At 38.8% G+C, this 12,346-nt stretch overlaps 2 protein-coding genes across 2 annotated transcripts; both read right to left on the reverse strand.

Annotated features, from left to right (window-relative positions):
- Positions 1 to 980: 980 nt before the first annotated feature.
- On the reverse strand, positions 981 to 4,354 carry psmb9a (proteasome 20S subunit beta 9a). The gene is made up of 6 exons (XM_026931645.3): positions 3,887 to 4,354; positions 3,258 to 3,325; positions 2,844 to 2,975; positions 1,965 to 2,094; positions 1,706 to 1,847; positions 981 to 1,601 (listed from the first exon to the last, which is right to left on the reverse strand). Exons 1-6 carry the CDS (start codon positions 3,941 to 3,943, stop codon positions 1,474 to 1,476), a joined length of 657 nt encoding a protein of 218 aa, XP_026787446.1. The 5' UTR covers positions 3,944 to 4,354; the 3' UTR covers positions 981 to 1,473.
- Positions 4,355 to 5,681: 1,327 nt separating this feature from the next.
- psmb12 (proteasome 20S subunit beta 12) lies at positions 5,682 to 11,260 on the reverse strand. Its single transcript, XM_026931675.3, has 6 exons — positions 11,121 to 11,260; positions 9,098 to 9,168; positions 8,830 to 8,961; positions 7,203 to 7,332; positions 6,775 to 6,919; positions 5,682 to 6,033 (listed from the first exon to the last, which is right to left on the reverse strand). Exons 1-6 carry the CDS (start codon positions 11,160 to 11,162, stop codon positions 5,906 to 5,908), a joined length of 648 nt encoding a protein of 215 aa, XP_026787476.1. The 5' UTR covers positions 11,163 to 11,260; the 3' UTR covers positions 5,682 to 5,905.
- Between the last annotated feature and the right edge of the window lie 1,086 nt (positions 11,261 to 12,346).

Here is a 12,346-nt window from a genome sequence, read left to right on the forward strand (position 1 = left end):
TCAATGACATGTTTGTGTGACGGAATAGTTTGCACAGAAATCTTTTTGCACACTACTCTGTGCATTGCAGACATGGTATGTACACTACCCAATCATATTTATGTATATTTTGTATACTTCTTGTGTATATTTTGTGTATTTTTGTACACTGAAAGTTTTTTTTCCCCATGGGTATACTTTGTATTTGTATATGTTTATTTTGTTTAATAGATGTTATATGTTATTACTGTATATGTCCAGTATTTGTTAGTGAAACTACCAGAAGAATTTCAATGTGCACTTTTTCATGTGTCAACTGTGCAAATGACAAATAAAAGATTTTGACTTTCCATTATTTTAACTGAAAAAATGCATGTGCCTGCTTTGCTTATTACATTTATTCAAATATTTGCACTCTTAGAAAAAAAAAGAGTACTAAACTGTACCATTCATTGTCACTGGTGTGGTACACACTTTTGCACCATGGCATCTTTTACCAAGAAAAGTGTACCTTTTTAAAGATACACTATATCCACTATATGTTTCCACATACCCTTGAAGGTACGACCTCAGCGACAAAGAAGCGATACATTTGTTCATTCATCTTTTGTATGTGCTTCATCCTGGTCAGGGTTGTGGTGGACACAGGTCCACACCCTGAATGCAACACCCGTCTGTCACAGGGCATCACACACACACACACACACACACACACACACACACACACACACATACACACTCCTTAACTTCTAGGGGCAATTTATCATAGCCCATCTACCTGTTGGCATGTTTTCTGGAGGAAACCAGAGAAACTGGAGGAAACCCAAGTGGACACAGGACGAAAATGCTAAACTCCACACAGACAGCAGCCCAAGAACAAGTTAGAACCAGGGACCCTTGAGCTGCAAAGCAGCAATGTTCTTCTGTGCCTCACATTTTATTCTGTTGTATCTAAACTTGAGGACAATTAGCAAAGGTCAAAAAGGAAAAAGATCAATACATGAGATGTTTGTGGAACTGCATTTATTTGTGACACTTAAATTAAAACTAATGAATCTTAATGTCAACATGAACACACTTCCAGTGCATTAGGGCAAAGTAAAATGTAGCTGAATTTATTAGACATACTGACTGATCAGATAATTTTAGTGATGGACCAATTTCAGTGTAGCAGTGACACTGGCATAATAGTGTGTGTGGAACTGACACAAGTGGACCAAGTTCAACAGCATTGCTTGGGTTTTGAAACACCTCAGTGTTACTGCTGCATTCAGTCTATCAGCCAATAATCTCCAGTTTATTCAGTCTATCAGCCAATAATCTCCAAACAGCAATCTTCTGGACATAAAAGTAACTGAATGTAAAGGGTATAAGGAAGATTAGTACAAAATTGTCTATGGAAAGATTGTTACAGGGTTAACCGACATGGCCTGTGTGCCTAATAAAGAGATAAATGCAGCGTTTACCAAACCCAGCAACATTGTTTTGCCACTGTTACTCATCAAAAAATGTAGGTAGTTCATTTCCCAGAATGCACTTCTCCTCCGCTCCCTTTTCATCAATGGTAACAAGGTAAGCCACGCCTCCGCTAGAACCATCTCTGCTCATAGCAAGTGTCAGTGCTAGGAGGAGAGAACAGAAATGACGTATGATTAAGAAATCCTCTAGCTGGCATATTGCTGTTTTTCTGTTCTGTAATGATGCATAGGTTTAAAAAAAATGTTACCATCTACAACAAACTTCTGGGATTCTTTTCGTGTCATGCCTTTCCGGTATTCCGCATCAACAAACCCATAGATGTATGAACTACCAGAGCCGCCAATAGCAAACGGCTGCTGAGATAGAAGGCCGTCCAATGTCACATACACCTATAAACATATAAACACACAGCAGCAATTTAGGACATATTATGTACGTTAAGCATAGATTTACACTTTACATTTTCAGTATAGCTGCACCATTCAAATCAGTAGTTTGTCACTCACCTGTCCCCCACCTCTTTTATCCCAACCTGCAACAATCAGATGTGCAGATAGTTCCTCTTTGTACTTGTAGGAAATGTTCTTCACTAATGTGGCAGCTGAGCGAACCAGGGGGTCTTCTCCCACCTCAATACTGTTACACAAATACACATAAAGGTCTATCAAGGCAAACCAATGTATAATTTGTGATTCATAGAGTATGCATTTCAAAATTTAATTAACTGACTAGCCATCTGGAAAAAAAATCACAGGAGCATCATATATAAGTATCTCCCCAACGTATAAACCTGGAGCTCTAACTTATATCCTGCTAAAAGGGTTTGCTAATATAGGAGATACATGTTAAGCTGTATTTATTGTAGAACAAATTGTGAGTATACTGTTGTACTGTGAGTATACTGTTGTAAATTGTGAGTATACTGTTGTATTGTGAGTATACTGTTGTAAATTGTGAGTATACTGTTGTGTACTGTATACTGAGCACTGTTGTAGTCAGAAGTTAGTTGAACCAATATAGTAGGTAAACTGATTTATTTCAACAATGCAACCAAAACAGGTGTATCATATCTCATGGTTAGTAGGTAATAAATTAAGGGCATCTAAGTGTGGGTTCTTGATTAATAAGGCAAATAAGAAATGTTAGCAGCTACATGGACAAGTACTATGTTTGGTGTGAACTTGTAACATCCTATTAACTTAGGGCCAAAGACACCTAAAAGACACCTGCTTTCAGCTAAAAGGATGTAATGGAAGAAGAAAATCCTCAAAAGTTGGTTTTCATCTAGCTTTTTTTGTGTTTGTTTTGTTGACCAAGTCTAAATCCCATATTGTGTGTCAGGTGCAGGAATGTAAGAAATACAGTATTGTAACGGTGATCAGTACCTGTGCACATCCAGTTGGTAGTTGACTATCTCAGCGATGGTCTGGGCATCAGCAGCTGACCCGGACAGAGCACAGTAGATCTTGTCATGTAGTTGAGAAAGTTTGTTCATAACTCGATTCACCACTGACTCCCTAATATGAAAAATAGTTTAAACTTTGTCATAGGATTTCAGTACAAATAATACAAATACATCTTATTTTGATGGAGAAGATTCATATGGGTAAACCAGTGTTGACAGAACTGATAAATAAGAAAAATGATAAAATATAAGGAAGATGCATGAAATCATTACTAAAGCCCGTAAAATTAATCTCAGAGCTCATTAATGCTGTCATAATGTCTTCTAAATCAGCTTGGCTTTGTGAAATTCACAGAAATAGCAGCTAAACATAATATTGGGATGAATTTCTTACCCAGCAGACACTCGTGAGTCGGAGCCGAGAACAACTCCGCCTGCAAACGCAATCGCTATGATTGTAGTCTGAAAACAAAGTGGTGTGGCAGAATTAACACCTAATATCATTCCTGTGCATCCATCCATTTTCTGTACTGCTTATCCTACACAGGGTTGTGGGGAGCCTGGAGCTTTTCCCAGGGGACTTGTGGCACAAGGCAGGGGATGCACTGGATGGGGTGCCAACCCATCACAAGGCACAATCACACACACATTCACTCGCTACAGACAATTTAGAGATGCCAGTCAGCCAACAACACATGTCTATGGACTGGGGGAAGAAACTGGAGTGCCTGAAGGAACAAGGTACAGGGAGAACATGGATACTTCATGCACACAGAGGCGGGGATCGAGTCCCAACCGTGGAGGTGCAGGGCGAGTGTGCTGGCCACTGGGCCACCGAAACCCCCCACCCCCACCCCCAATCCTGTGCATTATAGTCACAAAAAATGAATAGGCAAGTAAGATATACATGTATAGAAGCCTATGTCTGACCAGGTCACCTTGTTTTGTATGTAGAAGTACAATATAAGATGCCTCAATTAAACAGCAGCTGATTAAAACGATTCAGTGGACTAGACTGCTTACCCCGGTTTTGACTTCTTCACTCAGCCAGCCTGGTTGCGATGATGATTCCTCCAACATTATGATGCTTGCTTTAGCCTTAAATCAGCTCACCTACAACTATAGCAGCTAAAACCGGTGGAAATGACCGAAGTTTACCGACAGTCACTGCAGAACACACACACACACACACACACACACACAGACACACACGTAGAAAGAGAGACGCACACAGACACACACAGACACACACGCACCGCGCGCGCGCCCCGACGCCAAGCAGAACAGAAACTCGATATGAGGCGAAGCTGAGAAACTACACCACTCGAAGACAACACGTTTAAAGCTTTAAAAAAAAATTAAGCCCTGTTTTTAAAAACGCCTGTGACAATAGCAAGGCCTACAGCTTTCCTCAGGAGCTGTTCGTTGTTTCCCCTTTCGTTCCGCGAGTTGAAAACGAAAGTAACTTGCGCCTGTGTGGAAGCCTGTCGAGGCTGCTAAGCTAACACCTGCATGAACTATACAGCTAGCAGTAATCACCAATACACCAATGTAATAAACCTTATAAAACAGGCTGAAATTTCCTCATCCCTCCTCATTCATTCTGGTGAAGAGAAAAAGCTTTAATCTGCTTTTTCTTGCAAGACAAAGTGAGCAAAAATAATACCACCAAATACATGAACATTTTAATATGCAAACTAGTTAAGTAGGGAATAAAACACAACGCTGATTATTTCAAAATAACAGCATGTCTTGAAGTGTTTTATTTCTTTTATGCCACAGCAATTTTCCAGCAATTAGAAACACTGGGTGCAAGCGGGGACACCCCCTCACCTGGACGCCACACACTCACCGCATTTACACCTAGGGCCAATTTACCGTCAGTAATCCACTTACCTGTATGTTTTTGGGAGGTAACTGAAGAACCCAGAGAAAACCCACATGGACACAGAGAAGACATGCAAAACTCTGCACATACAGTAAGCTGAGCTCAAGAGTCCCTGGAGTGTTGAGACAGCAGCACTACCTGTTGTGCCACCACACCACCTCCAATAATTACATTTTTTATGTTTTAACTGTTTATAGTGTAGTTACATTTAATGTTGTGGAACATCAATGAGACAAGTTAGTCTATGTTATCACTTACGTTACAGTAGCTATAAACATTCATTCTTGCATCAGCATCTCTGTTTTTCTCTCTATTAAAATTAATAAGAGAAAAATCACAGCTGGTCATGCTACTGATGAGCAGTAATTCACAAAGTCCCCTGTCCTGGTGCCTCTGTCATGGTGGAAAAGTAACTGATCGATTGGACTGTCTACAGCTTGCATATTGTCCAAATGTATTGCTGGACCTTGTGGTGTATTGTACACCACCCCAAATGCTTATCATGCATTTGAAAAATAATTTTTTAAAAATGCAAAAAACAGTAAACACCATCACAGTACAAGCTTTAAAACATAAGAGATATCCAAAAATATTTCTAAACATGAACAGAATGTATGACATCTGACAGGTGTTATCAATTCTTGTTCCAAGACTTCCCCTATTACCTAGTGGACAAAACTTTATAAGTAAAAGATTTTTTTAAATAATTGTAACAGTAACAGCAAGAAAGTGGCTAATATGTTAAAAAAATACTTAAAGTTACTACTTGCACAAGGTTAGATTACATTTCAGTAATGGTAATGCTGAGAGCAAAGCACAAATATGGAGACTTTATGAACTGCAAAATAACATTATGCAAAATGTTCACCTCTCATCTGTCAAAGAATGTCAGGCAATTGAATTGAATAAACCACAAAAGGAGATAATTGCTTCATTTTCTTAAGCAAAAGAAATTTTATTAGAAAATCTAATGTTGAACATGGCTGTACCCCAATGGACAAATGGCTTCTTATTCACTACATGGTGTTTTTGTAATAGTAATTATTTTGTCATTGCAAATTGGTTTGAACAAGCATACTACATTAGTGTACTCTCTCTACCATTTCAGAATATCACAGTAGTTACTCAGAGTTTTCTGTTTTTTTTTTTATCAGTTATTCATCACTGAACTTTGGTAATTTATCACCAGGAACAACCACATGATCAACTCCACCTTCGGTAATCACCACCAAATGAGCGATGCCACCACTCACGTTATCTCTGCCAATAGCCAATGCCAAAGCTGGAAAGGGAGAGAAAGAGAGAGAGAGACAGAAAGAGAGAGAGGTCAACATCCAGGGAGTGTGTTAAACATTAGTGATATATGGTAAGATATCACCATAATTATGTTTGACTAGATGTTGTACAACACATCTAAATCATTCACTGTAGGCTGTGTTGGAAATATAATAGTGTTAGTCAACAAATTTCAGAATTCAACAGCGTCCCAGAATGAGTGTTTTACAACACAAGTTATATACACTACCAGTAAAATGTTTTGGCACACCTGCTAATAGAAGGCTTTTCTTCATTTTTACTTTTTACATTTTCTACTATTTTGGACTAATAATGAAGACATTAACACAATGAAATAACGCATACTAAATCATGACGTGAGCAAGAATGTGGTAAATCAAAACTATTTTATATTTTAAATTCTTAATAGTACTCCTGATGAAGCTTTGTGCAAAAAAAAAATTAAAACTGGATTCACTGCTTAAAGGGGGAGAAAAGTATGTTATTAAGTATGACATTTAAATTATTCTGTAGCTCTAATTCAGTTTTTTAATTTTCTGTAGTGCTGGTTAGCCCCTTAACATCCCGGGCACACTGGCGGGCCAGCCTCACACTGGCGGGCCAGCCTCACACACTGCTTACTCTACATAACGTTATCTACATTACATCAACGTTTCCCATTAGTTTCATAGCAGTCACTCAGTAATATGCTTTAAATAGGCCTATTGAATTTACAAGGGCTTATTACCATTTGTAACAAACTGAATGCACTCCTCTCGGCTCATGTCAGGTTTGTACTTGGCGTCCATGTAGCCGTAGATATATGTGCTACCAGAACCACCGATGGTAAAGGGTTGACTAATCAGCATCCCTCCCATAGATACTGTGTACACCTAAAACACACACACAAAATGAAAACATATAAAGGTGGCTATGGTGCCAGATTTAACAGAATGTTAAAATGTGATGATACTGTTCTGGGTACTGTACGGGTGTATGTCTACAATGCTGTCCCTAATGGTCTGATTTAGGCTAGAGGACACTTTCCAGTGGGGAATTCAGTCTGTAATTGCACAGGCTCCATCTGAGCCATATTAATTACTGTCGTCTGTGACTCTTATCTGAGTCTGTAGCTCCAGCCTTTATCTGAGTATATACTGTAAACCACTATCATACCTGTGGCCCTTTCTTCTTGTCCCAACCCGCTGTGATGAAACCAGCCTGTAGATCTTCCCTATTACTGTAGCACAGCTCCTTTAGCACAGTGGCTGCAGCTTTCACCAAAGGAGGAGACCCCATCTGTATACTACAGAGAGAAGGCATTGGGAAACATTTAGAAACAGCTTTGATAGACAGTTCATAGTATAAATCTGAGCAATGCTGCTGAACAAATCTTCTGTTAAAATAAATAATAATAGCAACTTTACTTATTGTTTAAACTAGACATACAAATTATGACAGTGGATTAAAAAAAACGGGAAAATAGAACATAAAACGAGTAAAGTGAAATTAAATAGATATAAGGATGAGAAAAAAGAACAATAAAAAAATCCCTAAGATGAACTACTAAAATTAAACAAATTAATCAAATTTGTAAAAAAAAAAAAAAAAAAAAAGCAAACAGTAAGACAACAAATATTTAATAAAAGTCAAATGCATTAAAACCATTAACTTTATTATTTCCATTTGTCTTAGAAAGGAATTTGTCCCATAAGACTTTATGAAATATATATAAATATGAAACCAGTTTGAGATGACTTTTCCTTTGCGACATGGTGCATTATCATGCTGGAAGTAGCCATTAGAAGATGAGTCACACATGTTCAGCAACAATACTCAAATAGGCTGTGGCATTCAAGCGATGATTGATTGGTATTAATGGGCCCAAAGTGTGCCAAGAAAACATTCCCCACACCATTACACCACCTCCAACAGTCTGGACTGTTGACACAAAGCAGGTTGGGTCCATGGATTCATGCTGTTGGCACCAAATTCTGACCTTACCATCTGTGTGCCTTAGCCAAAATGGAGACTCAGCAGACCATTTTTCCAGTCTTCAACTGTCCAGTTTTGGTGAGCCTGTACCCACTGCAGCCTCAGATTTCAGTTCTTGGCTGACAGAAGCGGAACCTGACGTGATCTTCTGCTGTTTTAGCCCATCCACCTCAAGGTTTGTCGAGTTGTTTATTCTGAGATGCTTTTCTGCTCACCACAATTGTACCCAGTGGTGATCTCAGTTACTGTAGCCTTTCTGTCAACTCAAACTAGTCTGTCCATTCTCTGTTGACCCCTCTCATCAACAAGGCGTCTCTGCAGAGCTGCTGCTCAGTGGATGTTTTTTCTTTATCGCACCATTCTGGATAAACACTAGAGACTATTGTGCATGAAAATCCCAGGAGATCAGCAGAAATATTCAAACCAGCCGGTCTGGCACCACCTATCATGCCACAGTCAAAATCACTGAGATCACATTTTTTCCCCATTCTGATGGTTGATGTGAACATTACCTGAAGCTGCTGGCCCGTATCTACATGATTTTATGTACTGCACTGCTGCCACACGATTGGCTGATTAGATAATTGCATGATTGAGTAGGTGTACAGGTGATCCTCATAAAGTGCTCAGTGAACATACAGATAGGTAGATATATACACACGGACACACACACATTTTTTTTGTGTGTCCAAACTGATTAAAATGAAATGAAATACTGTTGTTCTTAGTGGAGTTTACAGTGAAGTGCTGGATTATTGATCATAACAACTGTACATTACTAAATCTAAATAAGTTTATTGATAATTACCTGTGGAAAGACAGCTGAAACTTGGCCACTCTTGTGACATGTTGTGCGTCTGCCAATGAACCAGCAATGCAGCAAAATATCCGATCATGAACCTGTATCAGCTTGTTAATGACTTTAGATGACACATACGACCTATAAATTAAAAAACAAGAAATAAACAGAAAATAAAACATGGCTAAAGTTTGGGTCAGGAGTTTATTGAACATACTCTAAATATAGCATTTATCACACACAATATACTGGTTTCAGAATATTTTTTTTTACTCACCCACCAATTGAGGCCCTGGAGTCTGAACCAATGATAACACCTCCATTGTACTTTACTGCTACTATGGTAGTCTGCAAAAAAGGGTATGAGTGTCAAGTTAACTTTTTTTTTTACATACTGTATATTAAAATTCCTAGTGACCTTGGCACCCTCTACACTGGCACTCTCTAGTCTTGATACATTTTCTGTATTAACTGTATTGTCACAGACTGATGCATACTAGGCTTGGCCTTGAAATTGGACTCAACCCCCCTAACACTTCTTGACTCGATCCTGATCCATCCAAGGAAAGGTACAGGGACTACAGGGACTATTATTTTAGAAATACACCAGTGATGCTAACATTGTGGTGTGTATGGAGATGACACAAGTGTATCTGGTGTATTGGTATTGCTGTGGTCTACACCTACTGGCCACTTGTTGGCTCAAATTGTAGATGTACAATTTGAAACTGCCAATCATCTTGCATACACAACTTGTGTTCGTCCTCTAGCGTTCATCAGTCCCAGTTTCTTACCGCTGCATATTTTTGTTGGTGAAGTGTTGTCAACCCAGCTGTAACACTGAAGAGTTTAAAAATCCCAGTAATGCTACACCATCTGATACACTCATACCAGCATTATACACATACTCACATCATGTCCCTGGTCCCTTGCTGGTCCCTTTACACCAAAAGACTAAAGAAAGGCGGGCTGACAAATTGTGCAATTAAAATCCAGAATGTATTAATATGTACCGTGAATGTACTTAATAAAGTGGTCCCTAAGTGTATTTGCTGAAAGGTAGAACAAAAATAATACATTCTCATGATAACAAGTATATATAGGTTAATTACAAATCTCTTCCCTATATCGCTACAATGTTTTATTGTATTTATTTTGTATCATGACATTACAGCTAAACCCATAAAGATACAGAGCTCCATGCTCGGGCAACACAGTAATGCAGAGATTACCATTGCCGCCTCCAAAGTTTAATCCTGAGCTCAGGATACTGTTTGTGTGGAGTTTTTCATGTTAACCTATGTCCATGAAGCCTTTCTCCAGGTTCTCCGGTTTCCTCCTAGCTCCCAAAAAACATGGTGGTGGATCAACTGGCTGTGTTAAATTGGCTTTGGGTGTGAATAAGTGTGTGCTTGATGGACTAGTATGCAATGGACTGGTGTCCCATCCCACTCCATATAGAATCCAGAGCCACTACAGCTGTGATCAAGATGAAGCGGTACACTGGAGATGAATGAATGAATGAATGAATGAATTCCCCTGCTGAAAAAAACAATAGAAACCATCCTAGAAATTCTAATGGTTTCCACTACAATTACCATTACAAACCATCAGCTAACCATTAAAACCATTACCATTACAATTATTGGTCCTTAATGGTATCCACTAGACATAACATGCCATCAACAGACAGCAACAAATTATCCCAAAGGGGCGACCCACAGGATACCATTACAGTTTCCATTAAAACCAATGCAATTCCCATTATAACCATTAAAACCATTACAAATTCTATGAGGATTTCTGTTGTTTTTCAGCAGGGTTGTTTAGTGTGTATCTTTGACTGTGCATGTAGTGTAACTTTAACGTATAAAACTGAAGTAAGAACAGGTCCTTGATGTCCATTTGTGTACCTTAAATCAGTTTAAAGGTATCCTACATTCAGAGGAACATACTACAGGTATGAGGGTAGAGAGTAGCACCTCAGACACCAGGAAAGCTACAGGTTAGCACTGTTTTCAGAGACAGAACTAGAGGCGCCATTCTCCAAATGAAAGTGAAAGTAACTAAACACAACAAAAAACACATATGTTTCGACAAAACTGCGATATATTACTGCTAGCAATAGCATCGAATCATCAAATGAGCAATAAACAATGTAGCCTTGACAATGTGGTTAGTTTTTCATGGTCAGTTTTTGCTTTGGTTATGCGAGCTTTCCTCAAGTCCATCTGTCTATGCTAGTCATAAATGAGCCTCTATAGCTAGCCTGTAGTAATGACACAGTAAGATGTACTTACTCCTGTGCTGACACCTTTACTCTGGGATTTTGGTGGGTCCATAGTTACACAGAACTGGCAGTTTTAGATGATTAGCTTCAGGAAACTAGGAGTGCAAACAGCCCGGTGTCTTGCGATCACACACACACAGGTTTAAAGCGCCATCTCTGGCCAGAGAAGTGTAGCTGCAGCCAAACCAGCCTTCATTTGAATACATGAAGCTGCAAAGGTTTCTGTTGAAATGGTGCAGTTTCATATCTTTAAAGCACTTATATCAGGTTTTAATTTCAACAGCTCAACAATCTATGGTTAAACTTACATTTTTTTTTTTACTTTAACAGTATTAGTGTGTGAGAAAAGCATAGCAAGGCTTTGAACATCCATCCGTTTTCTGTACCACTTATCCTACACTGGGGCTCGGGGAGCCTGGAGCCTATCCGAGGGAACTTAGGGCACAAGGCAGGGGACACCCTGGACAGGGTGCCAACTCATTACAAGGCACAATCACACATACATTCACACACTACAGATAATTTGGACATGCCAGTCAGCCTACAAGAGCATACAAGACACAAGGGTCACCTCCATTGAAGTAGTTGCTGACAAAATGTGTGCCAAAATTCACTACACTGCTCCAAACATATAGTAAGTTGACTGCTGGAATTTATTCATTCATTCATTCGTTCAAAGTTGTTTTAAATGTGCTTTATAAATAAATTGAAAATTGAAATTGAAATTGAAATTCATTCATTCATTCATTCATTTATCTTAGCATGAGTTGGGAATACACCCTGAATGGGACATCAATGCATCACAGCATCATACACACACACTGACACACTCATTCACACCAACGGGCAATTTAGCATAGCCAATCCAACTACTCTTATATCTTTGTGAAGTAGGAAGAAACCAGTGAATCCATACAGACTCAAGAGGAACATGTAATAATGTCTTTTCTCAGAAAGGAGAAATATAAGCAAGATACAACCCCAGTTTTGACAGAGAATATAGTTCATCTGGAGCTGGATTTACTGCAAGAGACAGTTCAGACTATGGACACAGTCTGAACTTAGGCTATATAGAAAGAACATTTAGTTTATTTAGTTTGGTCCGGTGTCACTGGCGTGAAATTCAGCACAGAGTTTAGCATATTTCCATTATTAATAATGGAATAATTTTCCAGCAATAATTTTCCTTATTATATTAAACTACATGTGTGGTTTTGGAAGTATTTTCTGATTTAT

The sequence above is a fragment of the Pangasianodon hypophthalmus genome, chromosome 26 (assembly GCF_027358585.1).
Source record: "Pangasianodon hypophthalmus isolate fPanHyp1 chromosome 26, fPanHyp1.pri, whole genome shotgun sequence".
NCBI lineage: Eukaryota > Metazoa > Chordata > Actinopteri > Siluriformes > Pangasiidae > Pangasianodon > Pangasianodon hypophthalmus.